This window comes from Antechinus flavipes, chromosome 1, assembly GCF_016432865.1.
Source record: "Antechinus flavipes isolate AdamAnt ecotype Samford, QLD, Australia chromosome 1, AdamAnt_v2, whole genome shotgun sequence".
In the NCBI taxonomy this organism is placed as follows: Eukaryota; Metazoa; Chordata; class Mammalia; order Dasyuromorphia; family Dasyuridae; genus Antechinus; species Antechinus flavipes.
The window spans coordinates 243,539,659-243,563,153 of NC_067398.1; the positions used below are offsets into that span (position 1 = coordinate 243,539,659).

General features: G+C 36.4%; 1 protein-coding gene across 1 annotated transcript in view; it reads left to right on the forward strand.

Annotated features, from left to right (window-relative positions):
• GABBR2 (gamma-aminobutyric acid type B receptor subunit 2) overlaps positions 1–23,495 on the forward strand; it is a 780,032-nt gene that overhangs the window by 640,364 nt on the left and 116,173 nt on the right. The window contains exon 12 of the mRNA XM_051998595.1: positions 15,698–15,805. Coding sequence (XP_051854555.1) covers positions 15,698–15,805 — 108 coding nt within the window. The remainder of the gene's footprint in view (positions 1–15,697; positions 15,806–23,495) is intronic.

Here is a 23,495-nt window from a genome sequence, read left to right on the forward strand (position 1 = left end):
AAGAAAATTCAATTCTCTGGTACAAATGGAGGGCCAAAAAAATTACACAGATTTTCCAGATTGTGGGGGCACTATGACCCTAACTCTAGTGATGTGGAAGTGATGACTATATATAACCATTTCTAGAGCTGCTAGGTAACTCAGTAAATAGAATATTGGACCTGCAATCAGGAAGACCTGAATGCACATCCAGTCTCAGACACTTATTAGCTCTGTGACTCTGGGCAGGTTGTTTCACCTCTTTTTAGTTCATTTTTCCCATTTCGTAAAATTCTGGCTGATCTCTTCTCATAATCTGGCCACAAGAGGTCCATATGCAGCCCTTATAAACAACATTAAAATGGAAAACAAAGGAAAACAGTGAAATCATTCATCATTATCACAACTGATGGAGAGAATAATAGCCCTTATTCACCAAAACCTGGGAAGATAAAATGAGAGGGAGAGAGAGAGGGAGAGGGAAAGGGAAAGGGAGGGAGAGAGGGAGAAGAAAAAGGAGAGGGAGAGGGAGAGGGAAAGAGAGAGGGAGAGGGAGAGGGAAAAAGAAAGGGAGAGGGAGAGGAAGAAAACAGCTAGGAAATGTTAGGTGTCTGAGGTCAAATTTGAACTCAGGTTTTCCTGACTCCAGCTTCAGTGCTTTATCTACTTCATCATATGGCTGCCCCTGAAAAAAAATTTTTAAGAATTTATAATGCTATATGCACATGGTAGACTCTTAATAAATACTGGTTTCTTTCCTCTCTTCCGTCCTTTCTCTGCAGTTTGAGGGCCAATTTTGAAAATACTAGCCCTTCATATTAGGGGAAGGAGTGGTCAGTACCAAAACATTTTTGAGGAAGGTCACAATGAAAGAAGAAAGAGAGAACAAATGGGGAGAAATACAGTTAGCAATAGTAATTGTAAAAAGAATTTTGAAGCAAGTTTCTCTGATAAGGCCTCATTTCTCAAACATAGAGGGAACTGAGCCAAATTTATTTTAAAAAATAAGAACTTATATGTACAAAAAAAATATTCATAGCTCTCTCCTCAGAGCAAAAAAAAATGGAAATTGAGGGATGCTCATCAACTGGAGAATGACTCAATAAAGCATGGAATGTGTTTGTGATAGAATATTATTGTTCTATGGGAAATGATGAGCAGGATGCTCTCAGAAAAAAAAACCTAGAGAGTCCTCTATAAAGTTAAGCAAAGTGAAATGTACTGTATACAAAGTAAGAGCAATGTTCTGGGGTGATAAACTACAAATGGCTTTGCTATTCTCAGTAGTACAATCATTCACAACTACTCTGAAGGACTTGTGATAAAAAATACTATCCATACCCAGAGAAGGAACTGATTATACTCTCTCTCTTTCTCTTTAACTTAATGTTTTTGACAGTTTTTATTTTCATTAGAGTGGGATATCTATATTTTCTTTCACAACTTGATTAATGGGAATGTTTTGCATAACTTCACATGTGGATTTTAATTATGGGTGGGCATAAGGGAGAGAACTTAGAACTCAAAAATCTTAAAAAGAAATGTAATTCTTTGTTTTGAATGTAACTAGGGGAAAATATTAAATAAATAAATCAAATACAAATACAAAATACTAACCCTGAGGTCTAGACTAGGTTTGTGTTTTTGAGCAGCCTTTGAGAAGAAGACAATCTGATATTCTTCTCCAGGTCATTATTAATAATTTCTGCCTTCCTGCTTCAGAGATCAGTTGTTCAATCTTAATTGTTGTGTGAACAATTCAAGTTGGAAGAGGCCTTAGCCTAACTTCCTACCTTTCTACAAGATCCTTGACAGATGGTCATTCAGCTTCATTTTACAAATTTGTGAATGATACTAAGATGAAATGAAAAGCTAATACCTCTTCTTATTCTAAGACTTCTTCTTATTCTCCCCAGACCTAGCTGTTAGAACATTGTCCCTCAACGATACTTTTCACATACTCCATATATATCTTTTTTTTTTACATTTACCTCACTTAAATGTAAGCTCTTTGAGCACAGGGGCTGTTTGTTTTTGTCTTTCTTGCATCCTGAAGATACACTTTGGGCTAGATCTAATAAAATAAAATTTATATTCACATTTCAATATTTGTGATAATTTTTGGCATGGGTGCTCCCTCTTCTGATTCAGATCATAATGCCTATAACTTAGAGATTCGTCAGTAATCACACAACTGATATGAAAGGCAGTACTAGAACCCAGGTCCAGCATTCTATCCACAATGGCAGGCTGCCCCTGAAATTTAATCAGGATAAGTATAGAGTAAATAAATGTAAAGATCCTTTGGGACAAAAAAATTCAGCTGCATAAGGATGAAAGAGATGTCTAGAGGACAGTTCTCATGAAAAGGATCTAGAAAGCTGTTAGCTCATTTTGATTCAAGAATTTGACCTGACAACTGAAAACTGGGCTTTCACCTAAAAAAGAAGGAAGGCATACTGAGAGTCTAGATGGCCAGAATGGGGAAGATGATAGTCCCAAAGTATTTTTGCTGACCCTTTGCTGATCACATCTGGAGATTATGTTCAATTCTGAATACCACATTTTAGGAAAGGTAATGAATGCCTAGAGCACATTCAGAGGAGAACTAGACTGTCAAGGATTAATTAATGGGCCATGGAAGAATTAGTCAAAGGAAATAGAGATATTTAACTTAGTGAAGAAAACAATTACAGGGAAACACCATCACCATTTTCAAATACCCAGAGGGCTATGATGTAGAAGAATGATTATACTTATTTTGCAGGGTCCCAAAGGTCAAGCCTGGGATAAGCGGTTGGAAAGTTCAGACTACAGATTTGAGTTTAATATAAGGAAAACCTTCTTAACAGAGCAATCCAAAGGAGGAAGGAGCTACATCATCATTAGTCAACCTCAGGTAGAGGTTAGAAGACCATGAGTGAAGACAAAGCTCCACATAAATGTTAAAAAAAACTCCATGTGATTCTGCATTTGAACATCTCCAGGGAAAGGGAGCTCACTATTTTGTGAGGCAGCCATCCCAGTGATGAAAAATTTTGTTTTTAGGAAAGGAACAAGCATTTATTAAGCACCTACTACAATGTCAGGCATTGGATTAAGCACTTAACAAACATTATTTCCTTTGATCCAGATTTCATCTTCATAATAATTTCAGTTCAATTAAACAAATACTTATTGTGTTACTATGTATAAGGCACTACTATGTAAGACAATTCATATATTTTTTCATAGACCTTGCTCTCAAGGAGATGGAGGTTGATGAATGCAAAGGGAAAGTCCAAGACAGAATGCAAAAGAAAATTTGAGAAGGGAGGTATCATTTCAGTGATTAAAATCAACAAGCATTTATTAAGCCCCCACTATTGGCCAGGAATTGTTCTAAGAAGTGGAGAAACAATAAAAGGCAAAAATCCTGCCCTCAAGGATCTTATAATCTACTGGAGGAAACAAGTTTAAAGAGAATCTAGACTTTGGGCATTGATGGTGGAGCATAATGCCTTCTTCCTGATAGGTCCTAGGAAGGAGTTTTACCTTCATAGATGTAAACAAGATATATATATATAAACTAGAGATCATCTCAGAAGGAGATCAGAGAAGGGTTTATGAAAGAACTCATCTAAGTTAGTCCTTGAAAGAAGGGAATAACATAAAGGAAAAAAAGGGAACAGAGTATGCATTCTAAGGATGAGAACACTATGAACACAGATGGATTTGATTCAATTTAATAAGTATTTATTAAGTGTCTACTATATGTCTACTATATATATATATATCTACTACTATATACTATACTGGCTATATAAGAATTGCTACCCAGCCTTAATCATTGAATCATACTGAAACCTGTTGAAAATCTTAGCCTAAAAAGATCAAGGTTTCCCATTTCATGTAGGTTCATCTCTAGTCTCCCTGATCTATATTTTCCCTCTGGACCCAGATGACTCTAGTAAGAAAGTGAGGCAGGTGATTTTGCCCAGCTCTCCCTTACTCAAATCCAATTCACTTGAATGTCACAGCATCACCTCCCTGATGTCCTCTTCAAGAACAAAGGACAAATAACAACAACAACCTCTGTGACTTACCAAAACAAAATAATTCCTGTTCATTGGAGGGAAAAATATCCACAGAGAAGTCAATTGAAAATATACACAAAATAAATACAAAGTCATTTCAAGAGGATGGCAGCACTAACAACTGCAAAATCAAGAAAGACCTCTTCTAGGAGCTAACCATTCTGAGCTTTGAAGGAAGCTAGGAGTTTCAAAAAATGGAGATAAGGAGGGAAAGCATTCCAAGCATGCAATACTCTTTTGTGCATACTCAATCTGAGCATTAAGATGGGAGAGGGAATGATAAAAATAAAAAAAGTTTAAAATGGCAGATAGTCCAGCTTAGCAGAATATAGAAAAAGTAAAGGTGAGTTGGATGTTATAAAGCTGGTGGGTTGAAACATATCATGGGGCCCTCGAGTGCCAGAGTTGGAAGTATATATTGAATTTGATAAGACATAGGAAGCTACTGAAGATTTAATTGGGGAAGTGACAATTATAATGGTACTTTAGGAAGATTACTTGAGTGGAATGAGGGAAATAGTTTGTAGAGTCTTGAGGCTCTTCATTCAGAAGATTATTATGATATAGTATACAGGTAAAGAGGTGAAAGCCCGAAGCTAGTAGCAGGAATATAAACAAAGTTCTAGATGCAAGAAATATTACAAAAGTAGAATTACCAGAATGTGGCAGCTAAATGTATGGCATGAGGGAAAGGGAAGAGTCAAAGACAACCTTGAAGTTATGAATTTGGGTAGCTAGGTAAAGGTGATGCTATTACCAACAAGAAATTAGAAGGAACCACAAATTGGAAGGAGATGAGGTGTGTTTTGAGTATGTGGAATTTGAGTTGCCAGGATGAAAATTTCCAACAGAAATCTGGAAATAATGAGACCAGCGTGCGGGGGGAAATGTGGTAGAGACTTTCATTTGGGAATCTCAGATACTTCACACTTCCTAGCTGTGTGACCTTGGGCAAGTTACTTAAAACTAATTGTCTCAGCAAAAAAAAAAAAAGGAAAAAAGAAAGAAAGAAAAGAACAGAAAGCTAATTTAAGTGTATTTGTATGTAGAATAAAATTACAGGCTGGAAGAGAGAGAAAAGTGAAAGATGTACTAGCAAAAAAGGATGGTTAATAGAGCAAGGTCACAAAGGATGTGAGAGGAGATCTGTGAGGGTCTGGGAAGAAAAGTTAGCTTTTACAATGAGGAGTCCTGGAGCCAAGATGGTAGAGTAAAGGCAGGAACTCACCCAATCTCTCCCCCAAAACCACTCCAAATTCCTTTAAATAATGTCTCTAAACAATAAGAACTTCTCATAAAAGAGACTTAATAAAATAGGAATTAAGAATCAGATGAAGGATAACTTGGTGGTATGGTCTGTAGAGTGCCAGGCTTAGAATCAGGAAGACTCATCTTCCCGAGTTTGAAAAAACTGTCTTCAGACACATTCTAGCTGTGTGACCATGAGCAAATCCCTTAACTCTGTTTCCTCAGTTTCCTCATCTATAAAATAAACTGAAGAAGAAAACAGCAAACTCCTCCAATATCTCTGACAAGAAAATCTCAAATGGGGTCACAAAGAGTCAGGCACAATTGGTTGACAAGAATCAGATGTAGAGCTGGAAAAGAATTTAAATGTCATCTAAATGTTATAAAAAGAAGGACATTGGGGTACAAATATGTTGATGAACTTGTTAAAAGACACAGGTAAAGTGGTAGAGTCAGAATTAAGCCCAGGTCATCTGTTTCCAAATCCAAAAATCTTTTCTCTGTAACACACTACTGAGAGTGAAAAATCAGGGCTGGAACTGGGGCCCTGAGAAAAGAAGATTCTTTACAGAGGATGTGATAGAATTAATAAAGGATAACCATACAGCCCTGAGACTTCAGAATAGATTAAGTAGCATAAAATTGTGCTTGAAATTAAGTAGCATAAATTTTTAGTGATAACTATCCAACATGATCTCCTTATTATCAAGGCAGCTAATTAATGAAGTGGAAAGAGTACCAGTGCTGAACATGAATTTGTAAAGTCCTAAATTCAAATCTGCTCTCAGAAACTTACTTGTGTGACCCTAGGCAAGTCACTTAACTCTATTTGCCTCAGTTTCCTCATCTGTAAAATGAACTAGAGAAGAAAATGGCAAACCACTCTAGTGTCTCTGCCAAGAAAACCTCCACAAGTGGTCACAATGAATCACACATGACTGCAGTGACTAAATAAAAAACAACAAGCTCAGCCAGGTTAAAGAATACCGGCCCAGTGACCTGAGATATTTGTGCTTTCTTGAGTTGCCTATAAACAGTGAAAGATTAGGAAAGGCTGGTGCCTTTATTAGGGCTATTGTCAGCAACTGCTCCTTCCTTCTTGCTCCCATGACTCAGCTACCTGACTCTCTATGTTAATAATGGTCACATTCCGTAATGACTGCGTATTTAAAATCAGCCGGAGTCAGGAATTCAGGTTAAGGGAAAAATCTTCAATCTTTATTGAAGTGAAGAGGTGAATAAGGATTGTGACAGCAATATGAGCAAGAAAGATTGCGATAGCAATATGGGCAGCTGCAACAGGAAGCCAGCTAACAGAGGGGGATCTGAGCTGAAAAGCCATCGCAATGGCAATGCAAATAGTCTCTCCTCTTCCTTTTCCACTCCCCTGCCTCCACCCACCAGAATCGTCATTTCCTATACAACACATCAGGACTTGCACAAAGAGTGGGTGGGGGCCATTCTTTCTCCAAGCTTATACATTAATAGAGTATGGTCCAATTACTATTTAGCCTCATGTGCTTGGGACCTCAGTGCATCAACTCAAGCCTCAGCCCATTACAACATTCTGTCAGGACAGCCCCATCTCTAGAAATTTTAGGTCTCAGGTGGCACAGGCACAGAAACCCACAAAGGACCTCCAAGATATAGATACCACAACACCCCTGGCACTACTTCCCAAAAGGAGAGCAAATTAAATGCTACCCATTAGAGACAACTCCCAAGGGCCCTGATGGCTGAGTTCATAATGCTCCACCATGCCCACAATCTCAGCAAATTCCTCCTTTCACTCAGCTCTTCATTTCTGAATCCTACAAAAATCACAGCTACTTTCCCAAAACACAAACCTGCAGTTTTCTCTGAGACTACCATGCCTGAGTATCTTGGCAACAGTGGTCTTGGGTGAAAGTGCTAAGTCCTTCGGCCATCCTCCAAACATCACTTTTCAGTAATTAGTATCTGACTAGGGCTCTCAAAGAGATTTCCCCAATGTTTGTGAATGCCTCTCCTGAATTATCTTTTGCCTTCTGAACCTTATACACTTCTCTTTGCCCTTTATTACTGACAATAGAACACTGGGGAGACAGGTTCATGGTGAAAGGTGATGAGTTCTAGTTTAGACATGTTGAATTTGAGGTGTCAGTGGGATATCCAGAGATGGAGAATTCAGTCCAAGAGGTAAACAACAATTTGGAAATAAAGGTTAGGAGAGGGACCGGGGTGGATGTGTTGATTTGTGTAAGTGTAACCAACTAGACTACATTCAGAAGAGGGAAACCAGGATGTCATCTAAAGATTACTGAAAGGAGTCTGGAGTAGGGATCAACATAATAGCAATCAGAAAATACTACAAAGGCTGCCATATATGTATCTATTTACTGATGAGGCTCATATTTTTCTAGTATAATTAGTACTACTGATTTCCCATCATTAAGTTCTGGGTAAAACCAAAGAAAAATAATTAATCTAATCCTAACCCTCCTAATCAACTCTGCTTTAGCAACAGTCATAGTTCTCATCGCCTTCTGACTACCACAACTCTATCTATACCTAAAAAAATCTAGCCCTTACAAATGTGGGTTTGACCCTTTAGGCTCTGCCTGTCTTCCATTCTCAATAAAATTTTTCCTAGTTGCCATTACATTCCTCCTGTTCAACTAGAAATCGTCCTTCTCCTACCACTACCCTGAGCCATCCAACTATCAACTAACAACACTATACTTGCCCTGACATATTCCCTCATCATCTTACTCACAGGTGGCCTAGCATATGAATGATTCCAAAAAGGCCTTGAATGAACCGAATAGGTTTTTAATTAGATTAAAAAAGGATTAGGGGGGGCAGCTTGGTGGTGCAGTGGATAAAGCACCAGCCCTGAAATCAGGAGGACCTGAGTTCAAATCTGATCTCAGACATTTAACACTGCCTAGCTGTGTGACCCTGGGCAAGTCACTTAACCCTAATTGCCTCAGGGAAAAAAAAAAAAAAGATTGGGCTTATTTGACTGGGTCCCCAAGAGCAAAACTAAGATTAATAGGTTGCAGAGAGGCAGGTGTAAAGCTTTGTATGGCAGGAAGTTGGGGAATGGGCAAGAAATCTTAATAATTAGAGCTCTCTTAAAGTAATAACAAAGACAAGAGTATTAATCTATCACTTTAAAGTTTGCAAAGCAGTTTATAAATATTTTCCCATTTCATCCTTGCAACAGTCCTGTAGAATAGATGTCATTATTATCTACAATTTATAAATGAGGAAACTGAGACTGGAAGAGATTAAGAGATTTGCCCAAAATTACACAGTTAGTATCTGAGACTAGATTTGAACTCAGGTCTTCCTGAATTAAGGTCAAACATTAGTCTCTCTATGTCATAGAAGTGCAATGGTCTTGGAAGGATAGAGTTCACTGTCACTGAAAGTTTTCAAGCAAAGACTGAGTGACTATTTGTCAGGGATATAGTTGAGAACTATATCACTTAGAAAGAAATGGATTAGGTGACCTTTGATGTGTGACAGGTGAAAGATGAAATGACGAAGGAAAGAAGGGTTTGAACTTCTGAACATTTTGATTTATTAAGTAATGCAGACCAATTGTCTAACAAATCGAGACCAGTAGCTTCCTCAATTTATATTCTGGGCCCCAAATACAGGGAGAGATAGATTTTTATGCATTAAAAACAATTACTCAAATAAGACCAATTAGTTAAAAGGAAACAATTAAGCTACATAAAAGCATTTGGTAATCTGACTTCTAATTGGAAGAAAGATTAGGGACTTTTCAAATGGGGAGGAAGAGAGTAAACAGATGCAATTCCCTGAAATAAGAAAAAGAGGTGGCCCTTTCTTCCCCCCACTCCCACCCCGATCAAGTGTCTATACTCAGTCAAAGGAACAAAGAAACTAGCTGATTGATCCGAGTGCAACCAGTTTTCAGATAAGATATATGGGTTGCTTGAGATGCATACTTGTGAAAAAATACCTTGCATCAATCTTCAGATCTGACCAGGTTTCTGGTCAGCATAACCCAAGTGCTTAGTTAAGGGTTTCTAAGCAAAAGATGGAGGTGGTCCAGCTTTCTAACAAAGAAGAGTTATGTTCAAACAACTATAACAAAGTCATCTCACAATTCCCACATTAAATAGTTTTCTCACAAGATGAAAAATGGATTAGTCCCATAATTAAATGTAAAGGAAACTGAGATAGCGCCAGAATTGAGTCAAAAGACTGAGTCAGTATGGTTCATTCAATTCCCACTATCACTGGCTACTCCAATCCCTTCAATTTCTTTAATTTCCCTCTTTTGATTCATGGGAAAGTAGCAGCGTGCTCCCCCCATGGATATTTGAGGATGGATATAGATTTGTAAGCCAAATCTATAAAGCTTTTTTTTCACATATTCATAATCAGAATTATATAAGACAGATTGCAGATCAAACTACTTAGAGGGCTCACAATGGACTGGCTAATTTTAAGAAAGGAAATTTACATCACTAAGGTAACCAAGAAAACTTAGACATAAACATAAGCACCATGAAACAAAAGGGCAAAGCAATACAAATTATAATCATTGATATTAACTATCATCAAGTCTCCTTTTATCCTAAAAACTCACTCCCAGTATCCATTTAATCAGTGTATTTTGAGTCCTAGATATCTCATGTAGTCATCTGGTCCCTGGAAATATTTTCTCTTGTACTTTCTGAAAGACACCTTATCCCCAGGATAGCTATGAAGGGGCTTTTGCTCCTATAGTTCCAAAACACTTGTATACATTGCTGGATAATTCTAATAAAATCTGCTACTAACAAGACCTAATACAATTTAGCACAATCTCTTAAATTTAGTGTTCTAATAATTAGTTCATGTGGAAACCAGCTCAAGCCTCATAGAGCTAATCCTATTAACAACAGAGATATAAAAATAACATCAAGTTGGGAACTGGTAATTCATCTGAGACTTTAGAGAATTTCAGTTTTTATATTCTACTTAATGTTTTTCTTTGTCTAAAATATGGACCTGATATAAGAATCTTAAAAAAAAATTCATGAGGGTTTAACTTGTAAAATGAACTCTTCTGTCATTTAAAGTTATCAGACAGATACTTTTAAAATGGTGAAATAATTTCATTTTCTTTACAATTATTTAAAAATATTATACTAGCAAGTTGCTAGAGAATTTAGAACCAAAAGACTTCTGGCTTCTTCTAACCAGAACTGCTAAAGAATATATATATATATATATATATATATATTTATTTATTAACATTACATGAAACTTTTACAAAAACTGACCATATTAATTAGGACACAGATATTGCAACCAAGTGTAAAAAGGTAGAAATAATAAACATATCCTTTTACAGATAATAACATGATAAAAATAGTAACCATTTCAGTAAGCATAAACAAAAGACAGACTCAGATGGAGACTTAACAATGAAATCCTAAATAATGAGTGAGTCAAAGAATAAATGATAGAAACAATTGGTAATTATGTGAAATAAAACTATAAGGATGAAACAACATACCAAAATTTCTGGGATACAACTAAATCAGATCTCAAGGGGGAAATTATAAAATTAAAATTATAAAAACATTATTCTGAGAAGGCATCCATAGGTGTCACCATTCTGTCAAAAAGATCTATGACATACAAAAAAAAGTTAAATATTCCTGAGCTAGTGTTTAGAAGATGACATTTAAATTTCCCACATGATTTAACTTATAATAACCTATTTATAATCTATCATTTATGGTTAGGAACTCAGACTAAACTATACACACACACATACATACACACACACACACATATTTAATCCACAATGCCACTAAAATGTATATTGACAGTGAAACATTAGAAAAGAATATTGTTAAAATTTGGAACACAAAGTCTTACAAAAATGAATATTGAAAACTATCTTTACATGTATTTAGAAAAATAAAACACTATTGAAAGAAAAAACGAATACTGTTACAACATTAGTAATTAAATAAAATTAAACAAGAAAAGTATTTACCTCTAATGTTGATGGTTGAGAGAAAACAGATGTAATCAGAAAATTCAAAATGTAGATAAGGACTTTTGTAAAAAAAAAAATTATATATATATATATATATATATATATATGTATATATATATGGAAGAAGAAAATAAAGGGAAGGAAAGAAGTATTAAGATAGATGCAACTCCCTGAGGAAAATATAGGGTTTCTCAAAAGTTTAAGGAAAGATTATAGAGTAATTGCATGAGGATTTGCTTGAGGGACTGGGACATCTATCCAAATGGGATCACTGACTAAAACTGTCTAAACTCTGGAACACAAAGCAATAAAAGAGCCAGCAGCCTTTACCAGAGAAGAGACCAGCAGGGAGAGAACTGTTGGAGTGGGACTCCACATTGAACTGTGCCATAGACTCTGTCTGGACAATAGCTCATTGATTGAAGAGTTCCTATCAAACACCCCTATCTCTTTGAGGAGCCTCAGTCATGCTGCTGGTCTCACTCTCAGCTCAATGTATTCTCTGAGCTCCTCCTGACCCACAGTTGCATTGGCTCCCACACAGGTAACACCCATGCTTTCCACTTCCTTTTATGTTTTATCCTTTCTTATTAAAATATAAGATCCTTGAGAATAGGGACCAGCTTATTTTATTGTATTTGTGACCTTTGTGATTGATACAATGCTTGGCATATAATAAATATCCAATATCTGGTCAAAAAAAGAAAGAAAGAAGCACCTCACAATAGCATGAGGTATCAGATAATATTGTGAGCCCAGTATATCCTTGTCATTGCCCAAAGTAGCCTCAGGATAAGAAGTGAGGGAAAGACAGTAATTAACCAGCATTTTTATGAATAAAATGTATGAAAATTCATAAGATCATAGACATAGAACTGGAAAGAATCTTAGAAAGGCTTTAAGTCAAACACCGCATTTTTCAAGTTGATGGTCTTAGTTTATAGTTCAGATCTTTACTAATCTGATTTCTTTTACTTCTGGCATTATGGTAGGTAATGTGATGAAAGTAAGGATATATGACTTCAGAATGTCAGAAAATAGGAAGTGCCAGGAAGATTAAGGTTCAAATCCTACCTCAGAGAACTACTAGCTGTATTACCCTGGAAAAGCCTCCAACCTCTCTCAGCCTCAGTTTCTTCATCTGTAAAATGGGACTAATAATTGAACCCATCTCAGGGCATTTTTGAGGATCAAATGAGATAACATTTGTGAAATGCTTTGCAAAACTTAAGGTGTCATATCAACTTATTGTTTGTAATTATGTTATTGTTATTATTAATTATTTTTAGACTGAATGCTTTTCAAGCCCCAATAACTTTTCCATTTCTAAGCCCCCAAAATATCACCTTTATATTTTGTCATTTGTTGTTATTGAGTCGCATTTTATTCATGTTTGATTCTTTGTGCTATCATTCGGGACTTTCTTGTCAAAGATAATGGAGTAGTTTGCCATTTCCTTCTTCAGTTCATTTTACAGATGAAGAAACTGAGGCAAACAGATTAAGTGACTGAGTCAGGATCACATATCTAGTTAGTACCTGGGGCCAAATTTGAACCAACAACCTGTCTGCATGTTAAAAAATTATCATGTACCACACAAAAGCCAGCAGTCAGTATCCTTTTGGTGCTAGCAGATTGTTACTAGAAGCCCTTGCTTTGGTGACACATTAGAGTCAGAATGTATCATGTGTCATGATTCCTATGACATGATTGCTAAACAGATTAATTACAGGCATGAGACTTGAACAAGATTGATGAATTTGGGGTATTCCTTTGTCCATAGTGATCTCAGGATTCTGTTTTTCTTACCCAAAGGGAAGACCTGGTTTCCCAAATTCCATGGGCTTCAGGACTAAAAAAGGTTACCCTGCCTCTGTGTTTCTGGAAAAGCAGAGACCCCTGCACTCTGCTAATGGCTACTATTCTGTGTTTGTCTGTGGGTCAAAGTAAGACCTTAGGGAATTGGCTTATGCTAACCAGATCACTAACAGAAGCAGCCTTAATGAAATTCAGTCTCAAAGTCAAACAGAGAAACTGTGTGTCTGCAGTACTCATCTACAGGCTCAAAAACAATTGAGAGAGGAAGTCATTTTTTTTTCCTTAAATAATAAGTTCAATCAATCAGCAAGCTTTCATTAAGTACTTACTATGTGTCAGGCACTGAGCTAGCTAGGTGTGGGGGATACAAAACACAATAAAGGAAATTATCTCCTTATTGGCACGCAACTTACATTTTAATAGAGAGTTTATATTCTGAAAGGGAATTAAGTCTCAAAAATCAACTCAGGCTGTAAGAAGAAAGGTTTCAAAAGTCTAAGACACATGGAGTCCAAAACCTAGTAAGTAAGCAAATAAAAGACAGTGGAGTTGGAGATAAGCTTTGGATCTGGAGCAGAAGCTATTTTTTTTTCTCTGCCAGATATAACCTGACAGGCAGAAGGGAAGCTGAAGCCCTACAGACACAGCTACAAAATACAGAGTTGTTTAAGTCTACCTACTGTTTTTTCCTTATCTCCAGTTATCTTGATCTGTATCTGGCCACTTCACTCAGAGAGATCTGGAAGAGAAAGTGAGGCAAGTGACCTTGCACAGCCCTCCCTCTCTTATATCTGCCTCACTTGCATATCACACAGCATCACCTCCCTGATGCCATGATCCTCTTCAAGAATGGAGGACAAACAGCAATTTGCCTATGTCTAGATGACAAAGTGGATAATGCATTATCCCTGAACTCAGGAAGACCTGCCTCTAAAGCCAGTCTCACACACTTAATAGCTGTGTGATCTTGGACGAATCACTTAACCTGGTTTGCCTCAGTTTTCCCATCTATAAAATGACCTGGAGAAGGAAATGAAGAATCATTCCAGTGTCTTTGCCAAGAAAAGAAATCATAGAGATTCAGATACAACTCAATAACAAGTCTAAATGAGTTTGTCTAAAAGATCTTTAGACTAACCCTCTTTTCATATCCATCTTTCATACCTTACAGTACAGTATGTTTCTCTGTATACATATGTCTTCTCACACTGGTTATTACTAAGGTCAACTAGCTCCATTTTTTGTTCCAAATCTTCGGGGTTTTTAACTGTGCTCTTGATCCCTTTCCACTTGCCTCTCCCAAGTTTCTGCTCCACTTTTCTGGAACCACAAAGATAGTACTCCACTCCACCCACTTCAAGGTTTGCTTCTCTTCCCACATCTAGTCCCTTCTAGAACATCGATTAAATTTCATACTTACTTAAGTTAGCACACATTTTTATACTAAAACATAAATAACTCCAAGCTAGAGAAGAGGGGGTGTTTTGTTACATATTAAAAGAGAAAAAAAAAGAGAAAGGACAAAAGGGAGAATGTGAGGCAGAATGCAATTAATCATAATATTGTAATTGTAAAAAAAACTAATAAATTTATAAATTAGTCCAACTAAATCAGATCTGGCTAAATTCAAAGACTGAGCTGGAAAAGATGTTAGAGGATAATCAAGACCAACTGTTCATTTTCAGGAGATAAAAGTGACTTGCCAGTGGTCATGCAGGGCAATAATCAGAGTCCAGGCTAGACCCCAGATCTTCTAACTTGTGATTTAGTCCTCTTTCCACTACATAAAGCTGATCTTTTTAATAGTGGAGATTCCATATATTGGAGAGGTCTTAGGACTTCAAAGCTGCAGATCTTCAGAGGTCTTCAAATCCTAATACTTCCACTTTCTACTTATTACAAAAGTCATTTAATCTATTTGAACTTCAGTTTCCTTACCAGAGGGTTATACCACCAAGACTCATTCTAGCTTTTAGATCTAAATTTATCATCTTTTGAAACCCAGTGTTAATTCGAATCAGGAAAAATCTAGGTGGAATTTGAACCAGGGAAAAGGTAAAGTTCAAGAGGCACAGGTAAAAAGTGGGAAATGGGAGGAGGAAGAGGAAAAAGGGGGAGAGGGTTTCTTTGTCATTCAGGCCTGGAGTCACTTTGTAATTGTCTGAAAGGTTCCTTCTCCTGCTGTAAAAATATAACTGTCTCTAAGATAGTGAAAATTCTGACATAAGCAGATTTGGGGAGTTCACTGTTTTGGATTTCTCCAAGTATGTTTAGAATTACATACTTTTCAGGCTTGTAGTTTTAAAACATGCATCTAGAGAAGAAATTTGGAATGCTTTCAAAAGTCAGAAAATTTAATTTGCTCATAAGATGTCAGTTAACAAGCATTTATTAAATGATTACTATGTGTCGAGCTATGGGGATTCAAAAGAAAAAAAAAAAACAGATCCTTCCTTCAAGGAGTTTACATTCTAACGGGGCAGACAACAAGCAAATAACTATATGCATATATACAGTACAGAGAAGAGATGTAAATTTCTTTCTTCTCTTGGATTTTTAGGTCCGAACCTGGATTCTCACGGTGGGCTACACAACCGCTTTTGGAGCAATGTTTGCAAAAACGTGGAGGGTCCATGCTATCTTCAAAAATGTGAAAATGAAAAAAAAGGTAATTCCCACCTAATTCTCTAAAATAGCAATGATATATTCCACATCCATGTGAACCCAGATTAGGTATTTACCATGGATTGTCCTTTATGACCTTTTTAAACTTTCCAAGGAGCTGAAGCAAATTTCACAGACAATGTTACCACCATTTTTATAACTGGGTTCTGTAAAAGATTAGCATTGTGGGGCACCATCATCCACTGGTATGCATTTGGTGGCAAATACGCATTTGGGGATGAAAAGGTGGACTTAAACTGTGGAACCCATGCCATTTAACTAAACCCAAATTGGTCAGTTAACAACATATATAAGTGCTTACCACATGCCTGTCAGATTCTGTGATAAGTGCTAGGAATACAATAAAAAGCAAAAAACAAAAACAAAAAATCAGTCCCTACCCTCAAGATGATCACATTTAAATGGAGGGGCTCACATTTCAAAATAGAGGAGCTCCCAGTCTACATTTCCCAGACTACGTATCCTCAATGGTAGATTAAGATCCTTTTGTGGCTCTTAAACACCTGTACAAGATGATCTGACCCCATCCTTATCCTGTTCCTCTAGTTTCCAAACTATAAAAAAAAGAAAAAACATGTCCAGCAAGGTGGGCAGAGACCCAGGCCAACTGCTTCCCTTTCTGTTAACTCTTTGGGGTGCACAAGTATATAGAGGCCCTAAATTCTTGCCTGATGGAGGTCTAAGGGAAGTCTCTTGGCCTGTGAAATCTGAAAAAGCTCAGCCCTTGTCATGAGCTGGACTTGGGAGGATCAGAAGTTGAAAAAATATTAAAAATTTAAGAAGTCAGGGACAAAATCAGGGCTTTTGCCGTGGGCCAGACCAGACCACTTAAAAGATATTAGTATTTCCCACAAGACTATCAGGATCAACAGGGGTCTTCCTGATCTCTTGTCTTTGTTCTTTATGCTCTTATCAGTATCTTCTTGGTTATTTTATTAATCATCCAACATTAAAAATAATACTGGGTTTAAGGTACTTCACCCTCTCTGTATCCACTAAGAGGCCCCTTTGTTCTGGACTTACACACAGAGTGACCAAGATCAGTCATCGGGCATGTCTAACACCTAGAAGAAGGACCAGGCTCATTTTCTCAAATACTTTGGGTTTTATGGCCCAATCTAGGGCCCTGGAGAAAAAAAAAATAATTAAAACTTAGGTTGTGCTTATGCCTAGATCTCCTCAAAGGGAAGAACAGAAAAATTATTAATGTGTAATGTAAATCAGGTATGGGACAGATATTTATTTTCAACATTCAAAAAAATGCTTAACATAAAAAGCTTTCATAAGTGTACATAAACAAGACTTTAACAATCATTGACATATAAGATAAAATAATGTTATACTCTCCCAAGCGATTGAGGCTTAAATTTCAAAACATGAAGCAGTTTCTGGCTTGCTTAATAGGTACCTTTTTACCTTAGTTGGGCACTGTCCTAACAATTCCCTACAGATTCTTGTCTTCTAGCAAGCCAGGCTAGGAATTTAGCTTTTCCAGAGTATCTTCTCAGATGCAGAAACTCTCCTTGTCACTATTTACACCATGACACTAAGAACAATTTACTTCATTTCTGAAGGACCTTAAACATTTGGCTTGTGTAGGCATTCTACTTTGAAATAAAATAAAGGAACTAGATGCTATAGAGTCAAAGCTCGTTCTCCACTTTATGTTATATTTGCCTTCACAGAACTATTTTCTATGCCTAGGAATCTCTACGTCTCTCCCCCATCTCTTCCCATTGAAATTCTAGATTCTTCAAAATCCAATTTAAATACTACTTTCCCAGAAAGTCTTCCCAGATCCCAGTTGGAAATAGTCTTTCTCTCTTCAAACCACAAATAGCACTTTTTACATTTCTAATATTTTTATCATAATCTATTCTCCACTATAATAAAAATTATTATATTATTATTATTTACTATAAGAGATGTGTACTTGTCAAGCAGAGACAATTTTTATTTCTCTTTATATTACTCCCTCCATCCCCACTAAGTTCTTCATATTTTGTGCTTTGTACATGGTAGAAATTTGCATGAATAAGTAAACGTATTAAATGTGTTCCTTTAATAGACATGTTTTGAAAAGGAAAAAGACAAACCATTCCAGTATCTTTGCCAAGAAAACCTTAAATGGTCACAAAGAACTGGATACAACTGAAAAATGACTGAACAACAAAAATAAACAAAGGTAGTTTAGTTTTATAAAATATATCTATTTGGATATGTCCTACTGAACCCTTTATATGATGTTAGGGCTAGAAAAAATCATAGAAATAATCTCATACAACTCATCTAAAGCACAGATTTGACCACATCACTGACCTACTCAAGAGACTGCAATAGTTTTATCTTTCCTTTAAAATCAAATACAAACTTCTCTGTTAGATTTTTTAAACTCTTCATAGATTGAATCCATCTTCTCTTTCCAATTTTATTGCATATCGATTTCCCTCTTGCATAAGATGTTCTGCCTGACTTAGTGTACCTCATATACAACTTTCTGTCCCCCTTCTTCTCCATGCCTTTGCACTGGCCTGGAATGAATGTCTTTCCTCCTCACCATAGTCTGAGTCAAAGCTCAGATCAATTGCCATTCTCTATGCATAACCTTATTCTAATCCACAATCCTAGCTACTAGTATTATCTCTTAGAAATTACTTTCCTTATCTTTTGTTTTTAGTTTTCTATGTAAGTGTCCCAGTGATTGAAGGCAAGCTTCTTCAGGACAGGAATGAATTCATTTAGCCTTACTCCCCACACATTACCTAGTACATTAATTAATAAATGAATTGATGGATTTTACAGAGAAGGAAAATGAATCTTAAGAGAATAGCCACTTGCCCAAGATAATAAGAACAAGAACTAGCATTTATATTGCCTTTTTAAGTTTTGCAAAGTATTTTACAAATATTATTTCATTTTATCCCAACAGTTTTGAGAGGTAAATGCTAATATTATTCCTATTTTACAGATAAGGAAAGTGAGGTTGAGAGAGATTAAGTAGCTTGCCCAAGACCACACATCTAGTAAGTATCTGAGGTAGGATTCAAATTCAGATCTTCCTCCGAGGCTACCACTCTGCCCATTGTGCCAGTTAACTAGCTATCCAGATCACACAGCATCTAGCAGCAGAACCAGAATTTTCAGCTCCACATCCAGTGTACTCTGCCCTATATCAAATCTAATTCTTATGTTAATGGCCCAGAACAATCTGGGGGAATTTGAAAAGAATAAATAGCTTTCAAAGAGCCTGAACAATCACTGAGCAACACCTTTGAATTGGTAACTTCACAGTTCTCCCACTTGGCTATAGTGCCATTAATGTTTGGCACTATAGACAGTATGTAAGTGTGCTCCTCCTTCCTTTCCTCTCATGACAGCTGTTCATTGAGTCCTGTCCATTAGTTGCTTACAAACAAAACAGAGTGACCAGTAGCGTTATAGATTCCTGTTTCCCCCCTTTTTATTGTAGCCACAGATGCCACTCACTCTGCTGCCCACTGTGACATGTTTTAGCTTCATTTTTTCTTCAAACATTTCTTGAGCACTGACTGTGAATATAACCCTGTGCCGGACAATATCGAATCCATTAAGGTAGTCATGGAAGGTAACAGATCACCCCAAACCCCAACACCAATCACAACACAGCAATGATTTTAAAATTCTCATGGGAAGTTTCTTCCTGGCAGGTCAAAATTTCCTTACCAGCCTTATCTTCATGATTATTAGCAATAATATCATTCCTGAACATATTGATTTTCAGTCCTTCTGGTATATTATGAAAGAAATTATTTAGCTAGCCTAGAAAGAAATAATCTTTGACAGAGGAATGTTTTCATAAACATTCCAACTCTATTAGCCCTTCCCTAGGGAGCCCTAGATATTTCTAGAAAATGTAGCACTCTCCTCTCTCTCAAACTTGGCCATTCCCATCAAAAATCAATGAAAGCTCTGATCATGTGCTTCTCTCAGGTCCTCTATGGCATTACCTTTCATAAGCATTCTATAAAGACTTTGAGTTTGGCTCATTTATATAATAAGTATAAGTAAGTGCCAATGTGGAAAATCCCTGCATAAATGTAAATTAGGCAAATCAATTCTAATTTGTAATCTTAGACAGTTGCCTTGGCATTGAAATGAAGTGATTTTCCCATGTTCACTAGTATGTATCAGAGACAGGATTTGAATCAATGTCTTCCTGATTCTGAGGCTAGTTCCTCTATCTTTTAACTTTTGTATAAAGGAAAGAATTCATCCAGTTTTGTATGTTTATGAAATGATGAAAGCAAAGAGAAAATACTTCATCATAATCTGATTCAGGACTTTGTTTTCATTACTTTAGTTTTACATATGTAGGTGAGTTGGTTTTTTATGCTATTTAATTATATAAATTTAGAAATGCTTTTGTAACCTTGAGAAAATGATTTAATTTTTTGAATCTCAGTTTTCTCACTTCATAAATATGAAAGGTTGGCTAGAAGATTTCTAAGGTTTCTCTAACCCTAAATTTACATATTAGTATGGAGTTAGAAATTCCCTTTGGTCCAGCATAATCCAGGGGGGAAAGAATTGACTTTGAAGGTATGAGAATAGGATTTGAATCCCAGTTACAACATCAACCTAAATGATCACAGGCTCATGACAGTCTCATTTTCCTCATTTGTAAAATGGAGATGGTGATATTTGCCCTCACAATTAATCACAAGATTATTCAAGCTACAAAGTTTGGTAATAAGGGAGGTACAAAGTTTCTATGAAGAAAGTATTTTGTAAACCTTGTTGTTCATTCGTGTCTGATTCTTCGTGACTCCATGACATGCCAGGCCCTTCTATCCTCCACTGTCTCTTGAAGTCTGTCCAAGTTCATGTTCACAACAATATCTATCCATCTCCTCTTTTTCCTTTTGCCCTCAATCTTTCCCAACATCAGTCTTCTAAAATGAATCCAATTTTCTCAGCATATGGTCAAAATATTTAAGCTTTGGCTTCAGCTTTTAACCTTCCAGTAAAGAGCCCAAATTAATTTAAGTATTGACTGATCTGAGTTCCTTGGTGTCCAACAGACTCTGAAAAGTCTTCTCCAGCACCATAATTTGAAAGTATTGCTGGGCTCAGTCTGCAGTGCTCAGCTTTCCTCACACTCCAACTCTCATAGCCATACATTGCTACTGGAAAAATCATCATTTTAACTATATGGAACTTTGTTGACAAGGTGATGTCTCTACTTTTTAGTATTCTGTCCAGATTTTCCATAGCTTTCCTTCCAGGGAGATTGCATCTTTTAATTTCATGGCTATAATTACAGTCTACAGTGATCTTTGAGCCCAAGAACATAAAATCTGATACTGCTTCTATTTCTTCTCCTTCTATTTGCCAGGAAGTGATGGTACCAGTTGTCAAGATCTTAGGTTTTTGTTTTTGAGGAGGGGATTATCTTAAGCCAACTTTTACATTTTCCTCTTTCTTTTTTTTCTTAATTTTTCTTCATTTTCATCAGAGTGGTATCATCCACATGTCTAAGATTGTTAATATTTCTCCTGGCCACTTTAATTCTGGCTTTTGATTTATCCAGTCTGGCATTTTGCATAAAACATTCTGCATATAAGTTAAATAAATAAGGTGGCAATATACAGTTTTGTCATACTCCTTTGTAATCTTAAACCAATCAGTTGTTCATGTTACTTCTTGGCTTGCCTACAGGTTCCTCAAAAGACAAGTAAAATAATATGGTATTCCCATCTCTTTGAGGACTTGCTACATTTTGCTGATAGAATAATCAATGAAGCAGAAACAATTTTTTTTCTGGAATTCCCTTGCTTTCTCCACAATCTAATGAATGTTGGTAATATGGTTCTAGTTTCTCTGTCTCTTTGAAAACCACCCTGCTTTTCTGGTAATTCTCACTTTACATACTGCTGAAGGCTGGCTTATAAAATATTAAGCATAGTCTTGCTGGCTTATGAAATAAGCATAATTGTTTGGTAATTTGAACATGACTTGGCTTTGCTCTTCCTCAAGAATGGGAGCATAAACTGATCTTTTTCAATATAATGACCACTGCTGAGTTTTTCAAATTTGTTGGTATACTAAGTGAAGCATTTTAACAGCATCATTTTTTGGTATTTTAAATAGCTCAGCTGGAATTCCATCACCCCCACTAATCTTATTGTTTGCAATACTTGGTATAGCCCACTTGAATTCATTCTCCAGGATGTCTGGCTTTATTTCTATAACCACACCATTGTGGTTATTGGGGATGTTAAGATCTTTCTTGTATATTTCTTTTGTGTATTCTTGCCAACTCTTCTTAATCTCTTATATTTCTGTTAAGTCCCTACCATTTTTGTATTTTATCATGCACATTTTTTGCATAAAGCATTCCCTTGATATCTTAAAGAGAGATTGCTTATCTTTCCTATTCTATTGTTTTCTTCTGTTTCTTAAAGTGCTATAAAAATATGATGATGTCACTATGAAATCAGGAATCTGGGTTGTATTGGTCCATCCCCAGTAAGAATCTCAGCCATTTCTTCTTTCCTTTCCCCTCCCTTCCCCCAGAATTTAGAATTCCTAGATCCTATGTGGCTGTTGACTACAGCTTAAATGAAATAAGAGTCAACAACTATTCCACTGGCCCATGTTTCTTCTATGTGTTATCTCTGGAAATTAGAGTACGAGCAGGAACTAGCTCCCTTTTTCAATTCATATTTTTATTGCTTAGCCACAGAGTTTAAAAGATAGCAAGTAGATTTTCATTTATTCATTCAAGATACAATTCAAACAAATTCCTTAACTAAGACAGTTCCAATATGAACACATTTTAAGTTTTTCTCTTTTTAAAAAATTCAGTTGAGCCTAATTTGGTGGTGCACTCTTGGCAATCCTTTCTTCTGGGGAGGCTGACTTGAGGATTACTTCAGGAGTTCTGAGATGCCATGCACTAAGAGAGTTGCATGTCTGAGCTGAATATGGCACCAATATGATAAGTCCATGAGCATAGAAGCCAAGAAAACTTTCTAAGAAAGGGAAAAACTAGTCCAGGTTGGAAATGGGGTAGGACAAAACTTCCTTGCCACTCTATGGTCAGATTAGGCTCATGAATGGCTACTTTGGGTCTTGCTGAGATCAGGACAATCCAGTCTATAAAAAAAATTAATAATAATAAAATAAGATATAAAATATTAAAAATCCAATTAAAGGACACAATATGGTGGGGATGGGAAAGAGGAAGAGATCGTGACCTTGCCCTTACCTATTACACCCATCAGATGAACAGTATAGGCCCTGTAGGAAAGAGTTTGCTTATTTAAAAGCTCCAAAGGGTTTGCCTTCTGAGAAGTAGCTAAACCATAAGATGGAGATACTACATAGGACCCTGTTTTCAACTGGAATGTCAAAGTATGGTCATCAGGGCCTAGCACCCCGAACTCAATTCTTTTAAGGAAAACATTAGCTGTTGTGATTGATCCATGTGTTTTATCTGTAGCTGTTTGAGCTTTCTGAGTTTTTGGTAGGGAGAAAGAAAGTGATCATCTACATGGCAACAGCAGCTAGAGGGCAATCAAATACTTACCTTACAAGTAGGAATTGTTTCATCCTTCATACTTAACCCAAAGCTTGGCCGTAGACACTGAATGTGTCTATCATAGTAGGTACTTAATAAATGCTTGTTGCTA